Below are 23,035 nucleotides of genomic sequence, written 5' to 3' on the forward strand. Positions count from 1 at the left end.
CATATGTTAATGCTGTTCAAACTTGTATTTATGGTTCATTAATTGAAAGCCTTTATTATTAGGGTGAGTGCTCTAAGTAAATCTTGTAAGCTCTGACTGCACTACTTACAGTTGTTCCTGTATAAAAATGTGTACACACGTTTTCAAAGTTTAGCAATATGAGGCTACGTATAATGCCCCCAAAATACTCTCTGGTTTGATGCAAATATTTGCAGAAGCTTGAAAGCAAGATTCATGATTCTTTGCTTTGAAAATAAAAAGTTCATTAAAAAATGAAAGCAGGAACAAAATTAGCTAAACCACTGTAACATTTTAGGTACCAATTCTTTGCATCATAATTTCCCCAAAACATTTGTAATGCAACATCAGTGTAACCAATTTCAATAAGATTATGGGAAACAACAATAAAAAAGCATTGGCAAAGCCAGTAGGTCTGAAATTGGTGGTCAGCTTTTTAGTTTTGTCAATGTGTGACAGGTTTTGGCATAGTTTTTGTAAAACCTTGGGTGGGAGCTGCCGATCCCTCATCATTATAACAAACATTACGAAAAGTTGTTTTTGGTCTGAAAAAGCACACACATTCCACAGTAGTTAAAATAAGTGGTAACAGATTAGAGGAGTTGTAGAAAACCCTTAAAGCATACAAGTTAGTAGGTTTGCACAGACTCAAAAGGCCATTCTAACCCTGGAAGTATTGCTTACCACTACCTTCAGCCCCAGTTTGTAGATCTGTGGAAACTTGGCAACATAGGGGGATTGAAAGTATTCAGACACTATGGTATGATCCCTGGCATAATCAGAGAGGCTATATCAAAGCTCTCATATAATGAAATAGCTGCCATAATTGTGTCAGAATCCCGCCCACTATGTAAATGACCCGCACAGCGTGAAAATTTGCCGCACATGCAAGGAGTTAAATTTCACACCCCTGTTATCATTATCGTTATTATTCATTCTATTTTTCCTACTGAAGACACTGGCTCTGGGAGAGTGGTTTACACTTCTTAAGTACATATAACTGGTGGGCCGGTCTTCTCGGGCCAGCCAAACAGTCCTGCGCACTTTGCATCTTCCCCACCAGGCTTGCTTTACACAGCCTGAGGAGGACCATGCAAAGCATCCCAGCCCAGTTTGAGCGCTGTGGTTCAGCGCTCAGAAAAATCACTACGCTGCATTGCAGCTTTGGGATGGGCTAAGGGGAGCCCGGGTGCTTCCTTCTCCTTCCTGCAGCTGGCGAAGACAGGAACAAGAGGACGGAGAAGAGGTAGCGGCCAGCCCTGGTAAGTGTTTTTTTTGTTGCTATTTCATTCCGTCTCGCACCCCATCCACCTCAGCCCCTCCCCACCACTCCCATCAGTAGCAGCGCTACTGCTACTAAAAATTATAAATAGACAAGAGTTAAGAAGAAAACAATACTATAGCGACGAAGACCCTCTTTCACAATGTGCCTTCCTTTCCCTTCCTGCAGCTGTGCTTTCTGCTGTCAATCAAAGCAGACAAGCAGAACTGCGCTAACAGGATCTCAGAGATCCCCGACACACGCCATGGAAGGCATTTTATGATGTCACATTAACCGCAAAGGAAGTGGGTTGCCTAACAAGCACACAGAGTAGGAGCCCAAGATTGGGATCAGAAGCTACCTGGTACAGGTCACGTTGGACCCCTCAAAACAAGGAGGCCATTCTTAGTGGAAGAGGATGCCTCACACACATTATCGTGTCATGCTTCATCATAGGCATCCTCTCCCTCTTACGATGTCACAACAGTTGATAACCAGTTTTTTTGATCAACTGTTGTGATGTCATAGCAAGGACTTATTTCAGAAACTGAAATAAATGATAGAGGCTCTCTATGAGAGCCATACGTAACAAAAATATAAGTGAACAATTAGCTACACTGGATCCGAAACATCAGTGACTGAAAGATCGTATCATAGTGAATGCGCACAACTTAATGTCTTACATCACTCCTCCCACAAAAATATGTATAGCTTTATAATTTCTTACATTTTGTGTTTTCAGTGTGGCACAAAAGAAGTTTGGGAAAGCAAACAAAAAACAAATACATTGACACCAATGACTTACTTCACTAGGGTATTCCCTCTGGATTTCAGAATTTGTTTTCATTGAACTGGGTGCCGTCCATATTGATTGAGGGCCCCAATTTGTGGATTCGATTCTGGAAGAACTAAAGCTATACCTACGTATACTTAATCTCACAATTTTGTGGTAATAAATATTTTAGTTATGATATCTGTCTAGCATAATGCACAAGTTACTACTTGTGTAACGATATATCTGTAAGAGACATTAGTTAGTGATAGATTCCTTACCTTAGAATATCCCCAGGCGTCAGACTGGATCCGGAAATTTTTGCGTAGCAATACCCCTGCGCGCTGGTAGGCGTCGTCTGCGGCTCCGCGTCCGTCGTCGGCGTCGTGAGCGCCGGGATGACGTCATCGGAGTATATAGACGGCGCCCATGCGCGCTGACGTCAGTTCTGATAACACAGCTTTTCCGCGCCAGATACGCAGAGCCATGATAGAACTAACACTGGTGCCATGAAACTAGGGCCCTGAAAGGGGATGACCTTAACCCTAAATATCGGTCCGCAGAACGGGGAGGATGGGAGGGCGGTAAGGAATCTATCACTAACTAATGTCTCTTACAGATATATCGTTACACAAGTAGTAACTTGTGCATCTGAAAGAGACACGTTAGTGATAGATTCCTTACCTTAGAATAGATACCCCAGCAATACCAACCCCGGTGGTGGGTCTGCGAACCAATATCACACCAGAAAGTCCTGGAGGACGGAACGGCCAAAGAAGCCATCCCTCCGGACTTGACTGTCCAGGCAGTAGTGTCTCGCGAACGTGTGCAGCGAGGCCCACGTGGCTGCCTGACAGATGTCCTGCAGGGGGACACCGCGGCCCAGGGCAGTTGTCGTTGCCGTGGCCCGAGTGGAGTGAGCCCGCAATCCAGCCGGGGGCTCCTTCCTCGCCATGGAGTAGCATGCTTGGATGCACAAGATGATCCACCTGGAGATGGTCCTCTTGTGTACAGCCTTTCCCTTCTTCGCGCCCACGTAACCAACGAAGAGTTGGTCATCCACCCGGAATTGGCGAGTGCGGTCTAGGTAGTAGGAGAGCGCACGTTTTGGATCCAGACGGTGGAGCCTCTCCTCCTCTTTCGAGGGATGCGGAGGCGGAAAGAAGGTGGGCAAGGTGATGGACTGCCCGATGTGGAAGGCCGTGACGACCTTGGGCAGAAAGGAAGGCCGTGTACGCAACACCACCTTATCAGGATGAACAGACAGAAAAGGTGGAGAAGAAGAAAGAGCCTGGAGCTCACTCACCCTCCTGGCAGAGGTGATGGCAACCAGGAAGGCCGTCTTCAGAGTAAGGAGACGAAGAGGACAGTTATGAAGTGGCTCAAAGGGAGCACACATCAGATAGGTGAGAACAAGATTCAAGTCCCACTGGGGCATCACGAAGGGAACAGGAGGGAACATGTGCGTGATGCCCTTCAGAAATCTACTCACTATAGGGGACTTGAACAAGGAAGGCTGATCTGGTAGCCTCAAGAAGGCTGAAAGAGCAGAAAGGTACCCTTTAAGAGTGCCCAGAGCAGAGCCCTGCTGGGCAAGGGAAAGAAGAAAGAGCAGCACTTCCGAAAGGGGTGCAGAGAGGGGATCCACAGCCTTTGCTGCGCACCATGCCACAAATCTATTCCACCGGCAGGCGTATACCGACTTCGTGGAGGGACGCCTGGCTGCCAGAATGATGTCACAGACTTCGGGAGGCAAGTCAAATGGCCTCAACTGCCGCCGCTCAATCTCCAAGCTTGTAGGTGGAGACTGGACAGGTTCGGGTGCAGGACCGTCCCCTGCTGCTGCGACAGAAGGTCCTCCCGAAGAGGCAGACGAATCGGGGGATCGACTGACATGCTGAGTAGCTCGGGATACCAGTATCTTCGTGCCCAGTCCGGAGCCACAAGGACGACCTGGGCCCGGTCGCGCCTGATCTTCTTCAGCACTCTGGGCAGAAGTGGTATAGGCGGAAAGGCGTACAACAGGCCGCAGCTCCACTCGCGACGAAAAGCGTCTCCGAGCGAGTGCCGCCTTGGAAACTCCAACGCGCAGAACTGCTGACATTGCGCGTTCTCTTCTGTGGCGAATAGATCTAACCAAGGCTCTCCCCACTGTCGAAAGAGACCTTGCGCCACGTCCGAGTTCAGACGCCATTCGTGATCCATCATGCACCGGCGGCTGAGTTCGTCCGCCCTGGCATTCAGAGAACCTGCCAGGTGTTGAACCACCAGAGTCACGCCCTGATGTTCCAGCCACTGCCAGAGGCGCAGAGCCTCCTGGCAAAGGGTCCACGACCCCACACCGCCCTGTTTGTTGCAGTACCACATGGCGGTGGTGTTGTCGGTGAACACTTGCACCACGCTCCCCCGGACAGAGGGGAGGAATGCCTTCAGTGCAAGACGAATCGCCCGCAGCTCCAGAAGGTTGATGTGGAGCCGGGACTCCGCCGGAGACCAGAGGCCTCTGATCTCCGCCTCTCCCATGTGGCCTCCCCAGCCCTGGAGGGACGCGTCCGTCACAACTACGTGCTCCGGCTGGGGTAGAGAGAGGGGTCTGCCACTGACCCAGTCGCGGTCCGTGAGCCACCACTGCAGTTGCTTCGCAGTGCCCTCCGAGATCAGGACATGATCGGACAGGTTGCCCTGATGCTGGGCCCACTGAAACTTCAGGTCCCACTGCAGAGCCCGCATCCGCCACCTGGCGTGACGCACCAGAAGGATGCAGGAGGCCATCAGTCCCAGAAGCCGCAGCGTCAACCTGACCGAGACCCGGGATAACGGCCCGAAGACAGGAATCAGAGCCTGAATATCCCGAACCCGCTGCTTGGGTGGGTAAACCCGAAACTGCGCCGAGTCGAGAACCGCTCCGATGAAAAGGAGCTTCTGAGAGGGACACAGGTGCGACTTCGGCACATTGATGGAAAACCCCAGCAAGTGCAGGAGGTCGGCCGTAGTCTGGAGGTGGGTGACGACTGTCTGGGGCGAGCCCGCCTTCAACAACCAGTCGTCGAGGTAGGGGAAGACTGACACCCCTTGCCTGCGCAGATGGGCTGCGACCACCGCCATCACCTTCGTGAACACCCGTGGGGCGCTGGTAAGGCCGAAGGGGAGCACGGTAAACTGAAAGTGCTCCAGGCCTACCGTGAACCGCAGTTAACGCCGGTGGGCCGGCAGGACGGGGATGTGGAAATAGGCGTCCTGCAAGTCCAACGCTACCATCCAGTCTCCTGGGTCCAGGGCAGCCAGGACCTGAGCCAAAGTGAGCATCTTGAACTTCTCCGTCCGGAGGAAGCCGTTGACGTTCCGCAGATCCAAGATAGGGCGTAGGCCCCCTTTGCCCTTCTTGGGTACCAGAAAGTAGTGGGAGTAACAACCACGTCCTACTTCTGGCCCAGGAACGCGCTCGATGGCCCTCTTGGCCAAGAGGGCCGAAACCTCCTCTTGCAGAAGTCGCAAGTGATCCCCCGACACACGGTGGTATTGAGGTGGCATGGATGGAGGGGAAGACTCGAAGGGGAGGGAGAAACCCCTTCGGACAATTCGCAGCACCCACCTGTCCGAAGTGACTGTATGCCAGTGGGAGAGGTGATGGCGAACCCTGCCTCCCACAGGCGTCACATGGGCCTGAAAACTCGGACTAGGAAGGTTTTGAGGCGGGGGCTGCTGAGGGAGGTGTGGACTGGCCTCGCCGCTGGCCCCGACCACCGCCACGGCGGTTCCCACGGCCGCCACCGCGTTGCTGAACATTCTGCGGCGCGTGGCTGACGGTCCGTGGTGGGGCGCCCCTTCCGTGGCCACGAAAGGAGCGAAAGGCACCCGATTGCTGGCGTGGGGCCGTAAGGCCCAAGGACTTGGCCGTGGCCCTGGAGTCCTTAAAACGTTCCAGCGCATGGTCTGCCTTGTCGCCGAAGAGGCGACGGCCATCAAACGGCATGTCCAGGAGAGTGGCCTGGACATCGGCCGAGAAATTGGCGGACCTCAACCAGGCGTGGCGTCGAACCGCCACCGTCGTTGCCATCGCCCTGCCCAGTGAGTCCGTGGTATCCAGCCCACACCGGATAGAAAAGCGTGCCGCATCTCGGCCGTCCGCAAGGGTTTGGCTGAGTTTAGCCCTGACCTCCTCAGGGCATTGTGGCAGCACCTCCGCAACCGTGTCCCACAGAGTGTGGGTGTAGCGGCCCAAGAGACAGTTGGTGTTCACTGACCGGAGCCCTAGGCTCACAGACGAGAAGACCTTCTTCCCGAACTGCTCATATCTCTTGGATTCCCTGTCGGGCGGGGCCGACGGGAATGCGGTCTGGGAGTTGGAGGCCTGGATGACCAGGCTCTCGGGGGTGGGGTGGGTGGACAAAAAGCAAGGGTCGCCCGGTGCCGGGCGGTAGCGTCTGGCCACGTTCCTATCCACAGGGGGACCTGTGGCGGGCTTGGACCAAGTGCCCAGCAGAACGTCACACAAGGCCTCATTGAACGGCAGAAGGGGCTCCGCGGAGCCGGACTGCTGTTTGAGGACCTCAGTGAGGAGATTAGTCCTCACGGCCGCGACGGGGAGCTCAAGGTTTAGGGCCTTAGCTGCCTTCGTCAACACTACACTGTAAGCAGAACCCGCCTCCGAAGCCACAGTCGGGGGCGACGTAAATCCAGTGTCTGGCGAGGTGTCAATACCACTGGCCTCCCCAAGCTCATATGTCCAGTCCTGATGAGACTGGCAATCACGTGCCAGAGGGTCCTCAGACCCCTCCCATTGCTCCTTGTCACCCGGCTCCTGGAGACCAGGATTAACAGCCAGGGCCTCCTCGTGGAGATAGAACTCTCCGAAGGCCGACGGAATCGGCGCCCAGCGGCGCCCCTCCGACACCTGAGTAGGACCGTAGGAAGCATTGGGGTCGGCAACCACTTCGGCTGCCGGGGACGACACCTGAAGGGACGTCGCCGGCGAGGTCGTAAGGTCGACCGGCGAGGTCCCGGACCCGGAGCCGGATCCAGCGAGGTCGCGCGGCGCCGGGACCGAAGTCGCCAGCGGCGCCGGGGCCGAAGCACCCGACGTCGTCGGGGCCGAAGCGCCCGACCCGGAAGGACCTCCAGACGGAGCCGATCGGCCCGAAGGCGCCACGGGAACCGACTGAGGAGGGAGGGCCCTCATGGCCATGAGGTACCTCTCGACCTCCTCCTGCGACGCGCCGTGCCCAGGGACCCGAAGGTATGGGGCAGGCGGCGACGCTTGCGACTCCCGCGGAGCCGCGTGGGCGGTGTCGCCCGAATCCCCGGTCGCATCGTGCGAGCGACGGGGCGGGTCGGAGGACCGATGGTGTCGCTCCGACCTCTCATGCCTCTTACCTGAGGACTTGGAACCAGACGATCGGTGTCCACTCCCGGAACGTCGATGACTCCGACCTCGCGACCTGTCCCTCGACCTCCCGTGGGACCGGGACCGGGACCTGGAGCGGCGCGGGGCCGACTGCCTCAGCTCGAGACGCTTGCGGGACCGCTCCCGCCTAGCCTTCGACGCCAGGGCCCGGCAGTCGGAGCAGGTTCGATCGTCGTGGTCGAGGCCTAAGCACTTCAGGCACCGGCGATGGGGGTCCGTGACCGACATGAGTCGGCCGCACTTCGAGCAAGGCTTGAACCCGGGCATCCCTGGCACCGATAGTCGAGAATCGACTAACTAGAGGATCAAAAAGATCAAAAAAGTTTTCAGTCAAAAAGTGACTGGGGGTAGAGCTTCTTCCGGATCTGCGCTAGCTGGCGCGGAAAAAAGAAGAACTGACGTCAGCGCGCATGGGCGCCGTCTATATACTCCGATGACGTCATCCCGGCGCTCACGACGCCGACGACGGACGCGGAGCCGCAGACGACGCCTACCAGCGCGCAGGGGTATTGCTACGCAAAAATTTCCGGATCCAGTCTGACGCCTGGGGATATTCTAAGGTAAGGAATCTATCACTAACGTGTCTCTTTCAGATATTTAAAATACAACATTATGTCAAAATGCCATTGGATCCAGGAGGACAACCAGCATGTTTCACATCAAGAAACATGGTGAAACAGTGTTGATGGTGTGTCAAGGGAGGCATAGCGCTCAGCAGGGGGAGCTTCACTGAAAAAGTGCAAACAGGCACTTCACAGGATATTGTGAGTGGAAGCTTCTAGCAGCGGTCACTCACCAGCTTTCTGAAGCTTGGAAAGAATTGTTGGCAGATCCATTTGCATAGTAGGATTAACACAAAATGGCACCATTACCAAGTCCAGGCACCAATATTCAACTTTCCTGGGCTATGCTCTTTGGAAATACTGGTGGAAGCAATTCTTGTAATCCATATATCCGATGCCGCAGACCAGACTCACATTGAAGAAATTATGTAATTCAGGGACAACAATAATCTATAAGTGTGAGGAAAATCAAGAAGGCAAATCAAGTATGGCACCTGCATCTATTACAGTAATCTCCCATCTGACTTCCTGCAGGCCTGACTTTCTTTGCAGCAACAGACAGATTATTCTCTAGGTTAACCTAACCACCCTCAAAGTAATATCTATCTTATGAGGTATTCCAATATGGTATTTGAACCTTCCAGAAGATTGCATTCAAATCAGGAATTAGGGTTGATCAAGATGAAGTACAAAAGATTCAATGTTTGTTAATGGTGCTGAGGTTGTAACCGCTTGATCAGTTCGGAAACTGATCAAGAAATGGCCTTCTTACTATATTCAGGTGCATCTAGCCAAGAGACGTCTCCACTACTTTTCTATTTAGGTTCACTCTTGGTAATTGCAGCAGACCAAACACAAACACCACCTACACAAATCAGCAGTATATTCAGTAATTCAGACCTCACCTGGAGTTGACACTTAAATTGATTAAGTTTCAAAACAATACAAAACTCTAATCCACAGGGGAACTGCTAGATAAAGGAATGATGTACAATTTGTGAATCTATGTTAAAGTCACACTGCACAAGGGAATTCTAACAAACACCACAAGACTGTGGTATAAGTAGATGGGAGTCACCACCCCTTACAGTTGTTTATTGTTTTCCAGTGAGGAACTACTTAAATATCCAAGCAATACCTGGAAAAGTAGTGTTTTGTAGAAAATGAAGCTAATCGCAAAAACACATGATTGAAGTTAAAAAAAATCTTTTGTTAACAGATCCAAGTGAGAATTCCTGCTTCTTAGCATTACTATATTTTTTATACAGTGAGGACCGAAAACAGACTTTGTCCCCTTAAAGAAAATAGTCTTCACAAAGATATTCATGACTATACCATGCCCACTAGTGCTAGGTTAATCAGAGTGGAGTTGGCTTGGAAAATCTTTTCATTAACCATTAGATCGAAGATGTAAAAAGCTTTTTGTTGTGCATCATTAGGAGTTAGTTGAACACCAACACAGCTCTTTTCTCAACTACTAATGAAACCCAATTAGAGTGAATTGTGCCAAACACATTTCATAGAGAAGAACCCTACAGACATCTTTTTAAAATAAAAAACAAGAAACAAACCAGGATTCAAGGATGCGAGAGCAGTCATACCTACCCAGCTGTAAACGTCATCACCCTCCTTACTCTTGCGCATACGTCTCACATATCTTGAGAAGATGGACAATAGGGCGGCCAGCACAGCATCAGATTCGGGACAGTAGGTTAACTTGGAGAAGAGGTGATTCATGATAGTTGATCGTTCCACTATTAATCTGGCCACATCCTGAAGTGAGGGAACAAATACAGGCTCTAGTAATAAGGTAGATATGCTCTGCCATCCTTTAAGATATCAAGTTTGTATGTGGGTCATGTGTGTCTGCTCGTGTTTGTGTGAGTGGAAAGAATGGGCTTCATCTAGCAGCTGGAATGAGCACAACACAGAACAATTTAAAGACAATATGCTTTTTCTAGTACACTGTATCCATAACAGAATCGAGTTTACAGGGTTTTCCAAGGACGTTAGAAATACAATTAACAAAAAACGGTCTTGTTCATTATTAATATTATTGAAAGGGAAGATCAGACCATGAGCTCTGATGAATTTCAGTGATCAATAGGGTCTGTAATAATTTTGTAAATTTTGCAAATCTCCAATCAGTGATTGAATAGGTTTGTGGAAGCAACAATATTTAGTACTGCCTGTGGATCTACAAAGGGATTAAACTATATCAAGACACTTGTGGTGCTCTTCAGAAATCAATGCTTGAAATACTTTGTATAAAAAACAGTTGTTGGACAAAATGCTCAAGTCATATTTTTCTCACCAGAGTGAGGTCATTATGCTGACCCTGGTCTTCAATTGGAGCATGCTGCGAAAGATAGATCAGGTAGGCACTGATGGTTTGAGGATCAGTCTCCATGTGAATGGCCTGTAGTGAAATCATAAAACAAATGAAAAAGCAATCATAACTGAAAGGGGTAGAATTATTTTCAAATATTAATATTTGGAAAAGCCACTATTACTAAATAGCATCAGCTCTAAATACCATTGGATTTTTATTTAGTTTTATATAGTGCAAACTGCGCACCACATCACTTCACAGGAGAACCAAACTAGTTTTGCATTTTTTTTATTCTCTGGTAGACTAAATGATTTACTCAGAGGCACCGGATGTTGTGCCGAGCCAGAGATTGGACCCTGGTTCCTCAGTCCCAAAGTTAGCAGCTGTAGCTGCTATGCCACATCTCCGTGCTATATCAGTTTGCTACCAAGCACCTGTGTACAAGACCAACTCTATTGCCTGACTTATTCCCATTACTCAACTTGCACATTAAACTAGTTACTTTCCTGTATTTATTGGTTTTACAACTTGCAACGCTTCTAGATTCACATGCTTTGCACAAAGTGTCTGTTCTCTTTAAAGTTTGTTAGCTTATGGGTGGAACTCAACATAGGAGAGCCCCTGTACGATGTTGACCATAATCATACAAATGTGCATGCCCATCTTGTTACCTTCCACTGAACTCCTGCAACGGGGAGCTGGGAAGGTTGCATGTGAATCTTAAGTGCTTCAAGCTGCAAAACCATAATTACAGGTAAACAACTGTTTTCTTTTACAGCATGAACGCTCTTCTAAATTCACATGCTTTGCAGATTACATAGCAGTATTGCCTGCCTTATGGCAGTGGAAAGAAGAGTGAGTGGAAGCAAAAATATTTCTAAGTACAGCTTGTCTCACGTCAACCTCTTAAGCGTGATTGTAAGTCAATGCAGTACTATTTTGTGAAGATATGTCCTGAGGCACATTTGGCTGGTTTGCATATTTCCTAAATTCAAGTGTTGGCCAAAAAGGCCACAGGAGCCCCATTTTTCCCAGCAGAATGTGCTCTTGACTTAGCGACCAAAGGTGTACTTGCTAATATATAGCACAGCTGAATAATCTCTACAGTCCATCAAGCAATGGTGTTCTTAGGTACAGACATACATAGGCCAGACGTCTTCAAACTTGGGGGCAGCCCCACTGGGGGGGGGGGGGGGGGGGGGGGGGGGGATTAACTGATGAAATTAAATAAAATACCAGCATTTGTAAAGTGCACAGCTACCTCCAGAGAGGTGTCCTGGTGCTGTGGGCCGTCAGGAAGATTAAGCAAGCTATTGCTCAGAGTCACATGGTGCTGGGTTTACCTGCCGCCGGAGCTGGGGATCGAACCGTGAACTCCGGCCGCTGCACCACACCTCTTCCACAAGAGGATCTCAAGGGGAGTGCCAGGCACTGGTCAAGAGAAGCATCATGCTAACAGTGCTTTGCTTTTAGTGTTAAAAGAAAGCAACAGTCAACTGCTCTGTTACAGGCCATCACTAAAAAATGTTCTGTTATTCATATCCTGGATGGGAGTAGGTGTCAAGGTGGAGGGCCTCAAACTCAGTGTGTAAAGAATAACGAGGCAGATATTTTTATACTTTAGAAACGTCCTGGCAGAACAGAATCGTTTGCAATCAAATATGTGATTGCATTTTTAACAGGATGTTTGAACATAACTGCAATGTTTGAATGTTTTTACACATTTAAATATTCGCCATTGTATGGAATAAAATCATGTGAAAAAATATGTTCATTCTGGGGGCCAAATTAATTTCGTTTTTTAATTGGGGGGATTGGAAGAAAGCCAGGATATTGATAGTCTGGCTTATGTGAAAAGGTGAGATGGCTTTGGTAAGATTTTTGGGTGTGTCCTCATTATTACCTTATCCATTGTATGGAAATGTAAGGTTTATGCACTGTGAACTCAAGAGCGCCAAGAAGAACTGCCGAGCCCTCGAGAGAACCTGGCGCAGAGACCCAACACCGGACAACATGACTGCCCTCAAGCTCGCCACCCGAAAACACCACCAACTCATCCGCGCCACCAAGAAAACCGCATTCAAGGAACGACTGGACAACAACACGCACAACAGCAAAGAACTCTTCAACATCGTCAAAGAGCTCTCCAACCCCAACGCCGGAAACAACAACATCACCCCGTCGCAAGACCTCTGCAACTCCCTCGCCTCCTACTTCCACAACAAGATCGCGGACATTCACAACAGCTTCAGCACTCAACCGACGAACACCACGACCGAACCACCGCCCCCCCACCACCACCACCCTCCGCGCCTGGACTCCGATCAGCACCGAAGACACCATTCTCACGATGAACTCCATCCACTCCGGATCTCCGACCGACCCCTGCCCTCATCACATCTTCAACAAGGCCGACGCTATCATCGCACCCCACCTGCGGGACATCATCAACACCTCCTTCGACACCGCTACCTTCCCGGAGAGCTGGAAGCACGCCAAACTCAGCGCTCTACTCAAGAAGCCATCGGCTGACCCCACCGACCTCAAGAACTACCGACCCATCTCGCTGCTCCCATTTCCTGCAAAAGTCATCGAGAAGACCGTCAACAAGCAGCTGGCCGCCTTCCTCGAGACGAACGGATCCCTCGACCCCTCGCAGTCTGGCTTCCGGGCCAACCACAGCACCGAGACCGCCCTGATCGCAGTCACCGATGACATCCGAGCGCTGCTCGACAACGGAGAGACAGCGGCCCTCATCCTCCTCGACCTCTCCGCGGCCTTCAACACTGTCTGCCATCGCACCCTAGTGCAGCGCCTCAGCAACGTCGGAATCCAGGAGAAGGCACTGGAATGGATCATCTCGTTCCTTGCCGGAAGGACACAGAGAGTCCGCCTCCCCCCGTTCAGATCAGAAGCCACCGAAGTCATCCGCGGCGTTCCTCAAGGCTCCTCGCTCAGCCCAACCCTCTTCAAAGTCTACATGAGCCCCCTCGCAGCCATCGCACGCCAACACAACCTCAACATCATCTCCTACGCCGACGACACCCAGCTGATCCTCTTCCTCACCAACGACCCCGCCACCGCCAGAGCCAACCTTCACGAAGGGATGAAAGAGGTAGCCGAATGGATGAAGAACAGCCGCCTGAAACTGAACTCAGATAAGACGGAAGTCCTCATCCTGGGATCCTCACCCGCCGCCTGGGACGACTCCTGGTGGCCCCCCGCCCTAGGCAGCGCACCCAAACCAACAGACCACGCACGCAACCTGGGCTTCATCCTGGACTCCTCCCTCTCCATGACCAGACAAGTCAACGCCGTCTCCTCGTCATGCTTCAACATCCTGCGCATGCTACGTAAGATCTTCCGGTGGATCCCCACCGAGACCAGGAAGACGGTCACCCAGGCCCTCGTCACCAGCCGTCTGGACTACGGCAACACCCTCTACGCCGGAACCACCGCCAAACTCCAGAAGAAACTCCAGCGGATCCAGAACGCCTCAGCACGACTCATCCTGGACATCCCCCGTCGCAGCCACATCTCCGGACACCTGAAAGATCTGCATTGGCTCCCGGTCAACAAGAGAATAACCTTCCTTCTCCTCACCCACGCACACAAAGCCCTACACAGCCAAGGGCCAGGATACCTCAACAGCCGCCTCAACTTCTACGCTCCCAAACGCCAGCTTCGGTCGACCAGCCATGCCCTCGCCGCCGTCCCCCGCATCCGTAGAGCCACCACAGGAGGGCGGTCCTTCTCCTACCTCGCCGCCAAGACAAGGAACTCCCTGCATGCACTGTCTAGAGCCAAGACCTTAAAAATGGGGCAAAAAGTATGTGGGGGGAGGTAAGGATTTGAGCTAGCATGGCCTGCACCCTCCGTGTGGTTGATTAGGCCATTGCCAACTGGGTGTTGAGTTTTTCCCTACAGGTCATTTTGGTTGATTCTAGGGTGGAAGATGATTGTCTCCAGTTTACTGTGAACCCTAGTAGGTATAGTAGTGATGCTATCTTTGTCATGTTGTAAGGTGTTCACTTTCACTAGCAGTCTTTATCCCAAATGGTAGGACTTTGAACTGGTAATGTTCCCCCTCCATTACAGACCTTAAATACTGCTTGTGTGGTGTAAAAATAGGGATGAGGAAGAAAGTGTCCTTCAGATCTACAGTTGCTAAGAAGTCCCTCTTGTCTAGCAAAGGTATAATATTTTACTATGTCGTCATTTGATTTTTTTTGCCTTTATGTAGGTTTACAAGGCAAATATCTAGAATAGGTTCTATGATCAATATAGGAAGCTGACTTTTTATGTAGTTTACCAAAATGAGGTATACTATGTAGAAGTCAACCCTTACTGGCTCACAGGGCTTAAATTAATAATGCCAAATGCTGTTTTACAGAGCTTAAATTAATAATCCCAAATATTCTCTTTTGTGGTAGTGGGGGCGAGCAGTTTAGGTTTATCAGAGAGTACTGTTAAGCATTTGTTGTACACACAAGAAACTCAAGACCGATTTAGAAAAATAACCAAGATTTTTATATCATTTTAGACACCAAGATCTTCAGAATTCGGTAAGTACTTTTCCAGTCATCAATTTTTACAGTAAATCAAAAAGTCACACAAATTAGCTTTTATGCGGTAATGCTTTACTACGGAGAAAGAAACATATACTGCATATAAGTATTTGCAATCGTAGTTCAGGGGTCCCCTTTAGGTCTTAAGGTGCATGGGGGTCAAGATCATAAGATCCACAAGCTGTTCGGGTTTACCTACCCTGGAGTGTCTGGGTGCAGAGATGCTGGACAAGTTGGTAGTCTTGCGCGCTACTCCATTGGTAAAGTAGGGGGTGCCTAGAAACAGACTGGGACTTGGGCACAAGTCTGGGAGCTCCCAACAGAGGGCTTGGTTCGGGAGGGCCTTGGAAGTAGGGGGGCACAGTCGTCATGCTTGGATCCGATCCGGGGAGCTCAGGGGCACCATTTCAGTCAGCCGAAAGTGGCAGTCTGCATGAGTTTGGTGGTAGGTACCTTTGGGGGGCACAATTCATGCTGCAGTCTTCAGGGACCTTCTTTAGTACACTTGCCCTAGCTACCAGGTGGACCATTTACTAGGGATTTACAGAGGTTGTTTTATGTAATAGCAGATATAATGTGTACCCGATTGGGTAACTTCTTGAAGAGTTACCTTGTTTTAGGGAAACAGCACTGGCACTAGAGACTGGTTTAGTGGGAAGCCAGTACTCTTCAGTCAAAATTGCAGCAAATACCAGGCAAAAAGTGGGTGTGACCATGTCAAAAGGAATCAGTGCCTACAGGGAGGTACTGATTTCTTTTATAGATCGGGCTTAGTGTTTCCAGGAGAAAACAGGTCTCTTCTTTCTCCGTTTCCATCTGCTGCCTTTTTCATAACCACATGGTATGTGGAGATATCATCCAGGGGGATGACGTCAGGGTTAGGATTCTATCTTTTACAGAGGAGAGCCCGTCTCAAGGTCTTTAACAACATTTCCTCCTGTCGGTCGTCGAACCGAAATTGCTCGAGGTGAGCGGTGAAAATAAACTCTTCCTCCCCCATGTACGTGTCTTGACCTGCCCAAGGTGATCCCTCTTATTTTGTTGAGACAAGCTCCTGTGTAGGCTTTCTAACCCCTGCTGTTCCGATTCCTTCAGAGGAGGGATGGTTTTCCCAAAAGCCATCTTTTTCTTTAATTAAATATCTCTCTCTGTCTCCAATGCCCCCTTCTTTCTCTCAACATCAATTGATGCACCTTAGATTTTCCATGGATCTTTTTCTTCTAGGGTGCCCATCCCTCCACCACTTTTCACGCTCAATCGTCCTCCGAAGTCAAGCCAATGACTTTTGGTGTATGTTTATCGGTGTGTTTTCTCTGCCGGTGAGACAGGAAGATGTTTGTGCCCCTGCTACTGCTTATTTTTTCGGTGTCCAGGGCTTGATTTTGTATGACTTTGTGCTCTCATTCGAAGGGCTGTGATTCGGATTCGGCAGCTTGGGCATGAATGTTCAAATGCCTTCTCCTTGTTAAGTGTTTCACCGGCATGTGGCACTTAGGTTCTCTGTGGTGTTTTTTACCTCATATGCTTCGAGCTTGACATCTAGATGTTCTCCTTGGACCTCCTATGTCAGTTGTTGGCAAATAAACCCATCTCTTCCATCGACAGAGCACCAGTCCTCTGCTTTTCCATCTCTGATGATCCCCCCATGTCTGCATTTACCAGATGAGCTTGAAGAATCCTGCAGAGGTGGACCAGACTTTTGGGTTAAAAGTAAGAGAATGGGACACAGTCCTCCAAATAGTGGTCTTCAGTGAGACAAACATACAGACTGGATGTTCGTCATTCAGAGTGAACGTTCGATGGCAGTTTGGGCAAAACTTGAAGAGAGTGCTCAATCTACAATGGCACTAAAATCTAAAATGGTTAGGAACTCCAGGGATCCCAACTCTACTAAATAACATTTGCTGAATGTCAATCCCCACAAAAAAAACTGAAAACCTCTCTCTCGTGTCGAGTACCAATCTCAGTTCTTCCCTCAACTGCTTTCTGTTGGTCTTCCAGGAGCTCTTGATGACCTTTGTTGGGAAAAAGTCCAGAACACTCTGATGTGACTCCGTACCCAACGGCAGAAAAAATTATCTAATATGGTGGGCACACAGATGAGCATTGTGGATTTATGATCTTACATGGCCTCACCCATGTCGACTCGCACCCACAGGATCAAAACATTTGTTTTTTTAGGAAAACAAAGACATTTCCAAAATGCAAACCACTAAAAGGCAGAATTGTGAAAAGCATGTGAATGTAGAATAGATATCATGTTGCAAAACAAGTGCTTACCCTGGGCATTTCTCTATTTTCTTTTCTAACTTTTGTTTTAGCACTTTACAAGTACACCTTTGAACGACTGGTAAGAGGGCTGTTTATGGTTCTCCAACACTACCCTTCTCCTTTACCTCCTTCTGCCTAGTATGGTGTGCCAACCTTACGTTCCTCTTTGAGGTTATAAATCCCCCATGTTTGAGATGATTTCCTGAAAGCAAAGGACAAGGGGAATCGTACACTTCCCACTGTACTATATACAACCGGTGCCTTTGAGTTTGTGGACCATATATTCGTTCTCTAGAGAGGAACGGTCCAGAAAGTTCAGGGTTATAGAGATATCTCCTACTTGCAGACATTTATGATAGAGATACCACTGAGTAATACAAAACTGTTCTCCAGAGCCTCCATTACTAGGAAGAATAAGTTATAAATTGGCAATAACAATTATAATTAATCTCTCCATTTCATCTATTACCCAGCTTAAACATCCTAAATTGAAAACTCTTCATCTTTTGTGTACTAAAAAAGCCTTGGGAAAAGTAAGAATTGATACCAATGTAATTATAAGACTTCCAATATTAGGGGTGAACATGGGCCTCTGACCTCTGAAAACTAATGTGGGAAAACCAATGAATGACCTGCTAATTAAATGCTTCCCAGAACCCATATCAAACTAGTGACCGGATGTACCCCTACATAATTTTACTTCAGCCTTCAAAGCACTGCTTCTTCTCAAACATCACAATCATTGTGCACAGGCAGTTTTTTGATCAAGTATATGTGCCTCCAAAGGTGATCCACCAACATTAGACATACTCAAGGCTGACAGATACCTACATACACATACCCTACACACTCCCCAGCCCACACACCTTTAAGGGTGCTTGGTAATTTTACCTGCTGCAAAGCCATAGCAGTAGTTCCCCTGACGCTGTTGAATAAGGGAAGCCTAGGCAGGTCTTTCAGCAGCCACTGGTAAGCCTGTAGCATCTCTACATCTTCAGGGTCTTCTTCCATGGGCTGCTCCTTCTCCTCCCCACCACCTTCTGAAAGGACTAGGCACAAACCCTATAACAAAAAAGAAAAATATACCTAATAAACAAAGAATAGCCACTGCATAACCCTACAGTGTTCCCAGAAAGTGAAAGTGTGAAAGAAAAAACAAGTTTGCAATTCCATAAATCTATCGAGTGACTGATAATCCCTTAGGCAGCAGTCATGGTTACCTTCATAGCAAGAATACGTGCAGACACTTGTGAGGAGCTGAGACGTCGCAGAAAGTAGTCAAGCACCTCGCACGTTGTCTGCTCATCTGCTTTTGGTCCCAGAAGGAGGTCCTGCAGGCGTCCTAGAAGCTGCCGCTGTTTTTGCTGCCTCTGAAATGAAACATTTAACTCTGTGAAATATTACAGTGAGCAGCACCATTGTTCTCATTGAAGTGCCGGGTGCATCTGATATTATCCAAACACTAACATAACTGTGTCAAAAAACAACTCCACTTTTCAACCATCAGTGAGCTGGTCCACTGCAGAGAAATGTAAGCAGAAGATGGTCAATTCTCCGGACAGCCATGTGCCGCCTACTTGCAAACGAAAAACCAAATAACTCTTGAGACAAAGCAAAGAACCGTTATTTGCATCCCTACTCACCTGTCGTTTCTTTGCACGTTGCTCTTTACTCTCTCCTTCCTCTTCTTCCTCACCAGATGCAGATTCATCTGCAGCATCATGCAGCAAAAATTCACACAAGCACTGTACAGGCAGCACATCCAAGGACCCCTCACTAGACTGTACCAAGTCCGCCAGCCAGGGCATGGATTGCGATGAGGCCTAAGGGAGAAGAGTCCATTTGCAGACAGTAAACACATAGCAAAAGCATAAGAGAAAAATCAGCTCTATGAATCATGAACATTATGCATGCTTTTCTGATGTTTCCCTATTCAGCCATGTTCAATTCCTGCATCTCTAACATATTTTAATGATTTTAAAACCAAACCATATGGGATGTAGAGGAGCTGTGAGGATCTCCGATCATTTGTGACGAGAGTAGAGTCACTTGCTTTCGGACTCTAAATATAGGATTAATTTATACCTTTCTCCCAGTGAAGATTTTGAGGTGCTTGACTATGGAGTGGTTCAGAGAACCCTAAAGGGATAGTTGCCTTTACCAGGAAACCACAGTTTCTCCTCCTCTTCAGACAAACGACTTATCCTTCCTGCTATCATGGTCAGTAAAAAGTGGCATCATGAGAAAACATGTTTAGACTAAAGGCTCTACTGTGGGACAAACAGCGCATCTGTAGGTTATGGCTCAGACAGACAGTAATAGAGGTAAACAAATACTACTCTGAACAAGCCTGGCATTCTTGAAAATGCCCAGATCAGACATCTTTTCAAGTTTGTGGGTCAATTAAATGAAGTTCCTTAAAGACAAACCTTGCTATGCACAACACCTCTAAATCTGGTGCCAAACTGACAAAGGGCCACAAGCAAGATGTTTCAGTAAACCAGTGCTGTGGATATGTAAGTCTTTCAGGAATTTGTACAATATTAAAGCATTGTGAAAAGACAGTTCAAGAAACAGAGCATAGATTGATTTGGTTCATTTGAGGTCCCTTGTTAAACTAACAAAAACAACTCTCCTCTATTTTCATTTCCTCTTGCATTGCAGATTGGCATGTAATTGATGGAGAGGCAGTGCTATGTAAAAAACGTGTTCAATAAATCAAGATGTAATACCACTGTAGGGAATACCACTAGTTTTGCTCTTAAGCTAAAGTTAGAGCCTATGCAATACTCCACGGCATTATCTCGAGTTTCAGGAAATTTGTTTATGTGTGAAGCACCTCTGTGAATGGATTTTTATGGTGTTAACACAGGAATAATATAGCTAGCAATCCTGTCAAAGAATATCATATTAGTGTTTTAAAAACATATAAACAAGAATAAAAAAAGACCTTTTTTAGGTTAAAAATACTGCAGAGGAAGAAAAATTTTGAAGTACATTTTTTTTCTTAGTTATTTTTCACAGATCCGATTCTTGGATTCTTTGAACCAATGTACTAAGACTTCATCGCAAAACAGGATGTGTAATTTGTATACCGAAGAGTCTGCAGATGGGTATGCAATTTGCAATGTGACCTACATCTTACTGGACATAACAAATTGCACATTCATTGCTGGTCGGAAAATAAAACAGCCCATTAAGAATTAAGCAGATCGCAATTCGTGACCCCTTGAAATTGGCAGCGAACAGAGAGATGGTAGCATGCATGACTCTGTGGATCGCCATCCCTGCATTTGTTTTCCCATACGGCACAAATTATTTGAGCAGCCAGACCCGATTCTCAGGAGATATTGCTCCATGGTAACAGCTTTACCTTCACGAATCAGATTCCTCCCCAGCTTGGATGTTGATTTTTGATCAATGCTTTGTAACAGCAACTGTAGTTCCGAACCATTGGCACGTGTCACTGCAAAATCACATTTTAGGAGGGTCACTCCACCTCTGATGTCCCCTTCTAGGATTTGTTACGCCTCACAATACTGTTTTTGTGAGTTAGGAAGGTTTTTACTCACAAATACAGGTTTGTAAATTTAAAAAAACTCTTCTGCAGTTGCCAATTTTGCAATGTTTACATATGCAGAATTTGCAACAGCAAAACTGTTCTGTACATGGAGACCTGTGTCAATGTAAACCACTGCCTCTCAATCAAAGTTTAGCCTGACCATTAGAAGTGACTCGAGAGCAGAACCTAGAGGTTTGAAGTCCAATTCTGTGACAGAGATATTAGGCAAAAAGCTGTTTTTGTAAGATTAACTTCTCATGTTTAGACAAGAGTATTCAATTGAAGAGGGGATTTGGATTCATAATGGATACAAATTCTTGAAAGTAGGCTCAGGACCACATTCACAAGGTAACCCACCTGCCTCTGGATAATGTTCAGCAGGAAGTCTGGATTTCGGCTACGACACAGGAGATGCCCTAATTTCAGTGTCTGATTGAGGGTCTTAATCTGCTCTAGCACTGCAGGTGGAGGTTTGCGAGGAGGCCCCCTAAAAAAAAAGAAAATTTAAAATTACACAGATAGACCAGCAATACCAACAAGCATTTGCAATGCAATAGGTCTCGCATTAGGAAAGTTTGAGCTATTGGTCTTGTAAATGACAATTTTTTTATTTATGTGTTGGTTTTGAAAATTGCTAAATTAATAGCTTTGTCATTTACAATGCCAATAGTTATAACTTTCGCAAATGTGACACCTATAGCATTTGTAATGCAAAATGTTTTTTTTTCTTTTTTTTTTCGTTTTTTTTTTTTCTTTTTTATCCTCATTTGTGTGCATAGCTCCAATCTATCAAAACCGAGAAGAAAACCACCACAGAGCAAAGAGCCAAAAGGTCATGTACTGTGCCAACTCAGCTATATAGCTGGTGAGGGGATTTGTCTAACGAGAGGTAAGGCCAGTTCCCATTTGGCACTAAATACAGCGACCAGTCTTGGACTCGCTTAGGATGGTACCTCAGTTGATAGAGCCCGAATCATCGAGACCCCCTTGAAATGTAGACTATTAGTCTTGATAGCCAAGGTAGGCAATGCTCACATTAATCATAGGACCTGGGGAAAAAAACAAACAAAAAAAAAAAAAACCCCAGGTGAGGTCGCGACTAACCAAGCATTGCCCAGTATGCTCTAGTATTCGGGTTTCCTACCCTGGCAAGGTCAAGTTTAGAAATTTGGAGGAGTGATGTTCGCCATTCATGCACTGTAGGTGGTAGAGCGTCTTTCCAGTGTCTACATATCTCCCTACGTGCTGCAAGGATAGAATAAAATATCAATCTTGTTGCTGCATTGTGGGTTTTATTTCTCAGACCAAAAATCACAAGCGTGAGGTCTATTGTAATGTGTTCGCCCACAGAATGCGACAACTTATTTTTAATGGCTTCCCAATATTCTGATAAACTTGGACAATCCAAGAACATATGTGTATCCGTGGCTGCAGTTAACCCGCATCTAGGACAAGAAACTGGGCCTGTTAATGAGAATTTTGTTAACCTGTGGGGAGAATAGTATGCCCTATGCAAAGTAAAGAGGTGGTTCCGACGAAGCCACGATGGTTTAACTAAATCCCAAAGCAATGAACAGGAAGCACTCCAGAGCTCTTCCACATCAAGCCCCGGCATTAGTTCTGCCCATAAATTTGTTGGTAGTTGAAAACTAACATCTATTTCATCTAATATTTTGTTATACCACCGGGAAATTTCTTTTTTTGCCGCTGGGTTGTCTAATAAGGAAGTTATCAAGTCACTGATGCCACCTATAGGTTGCTTGCTACGTCTCATTAACTGACCATTATATGTCTGAGCCCAGCTAGAAATCTGAATATATTTAAATCTTGACAACTCAGGGCCGACTTTGTTAATAAGATAATCCCATGGGAGTAAAGCCCCATCCATGAACAAGTCGTCCCAACAATAAATACCAGCTTCTAGTAAGGGTTTATTAAGGGCGTCTGTTGTCCATAAGGGGGGGCAGGTAAGTTCCATATCGGTGCCCTAGCTGAATAGTAGCCAATCTTTATCGCTTGTCTTATTTTGTACCAAGTAGATACACAATCTTTTAGAACTTTCAATTTGATTTTTTTAAAGAATTTGGGGTCACTGAACTTAAACAAGAAACCGGCATGATTAACCCCCTCACTGTCCAATAGAGTAGAAAAAAGAGGGCCCATCCCAGTAGATAGCGGAGTTTTAAGCAACATACGCATGTGCGATAATTGGAAGGCCCATGCGTATATTTGAAGGTCTGGTCCAGCCAGCCCTCCCTTCTCCCTCCGTCGTCTAATTTTTTTC

General features: G+C 47.5%; 1 protein-coding gene across 2 annotated transcripts in view; it reads right to left on the bottom strand.

Moving 5' to 3' along the window:
- The window catches only part of INTS1 (integrator complex subunit 1), a 536,581-nt gene that overhangs the window by 291,933 nt on the left and 221,613 nt on the right, over nucleotides 1–23,035 (bottom strand). For both annotated transcript variants that reach the window (XM_086940596.1, XM_086940597.1), the window contains exons 20-25: nucleotides 21,109–21,238; nucleotides 18,833–19,012; nucleotides 18,410–18,559; nucleotides 18,081–18,251; nucleotides 10,333–10,437; nucleotides 9,624–9,791 (exon numbers count right to left, since the gene is read on the bottom strand). In XM_086940596.1, the coding sequence (XP_086796722.1) occupies nucleotides 9,624–9,791; nucleotides 10,333–10,437; nucleotides 18,081–18,251; nucleotides 18,410–18,559; nucleotides 18,833–19,012; nucleotides 21,109–21,238 (904 nt within the window). The remainder of the gene's footprint in view (nucleotides 1–9,623; nucleotides 9,792–10,332; nucleotides 10,438–18,080; nucleotides 18,252–18,409; nucleotides 18,560–18,832; nucleotides 19,013–21,108; nucleotides 21,239–23,035) is intronic.

The sequence above is a fragment of the Lissotriton vulgaris genome, chromosome 10, assembly GCF_964263255.1.
Source record: "Lissotriton vulgaris chromosome 10, aLisVul1.2, whole genome shotgun sequence".
NCBI lineage: Eukaryota > Metazoa > Chordata > Amphibia > Caudata > Salamandridae > Lissotriton > Lissotriton vulgaris.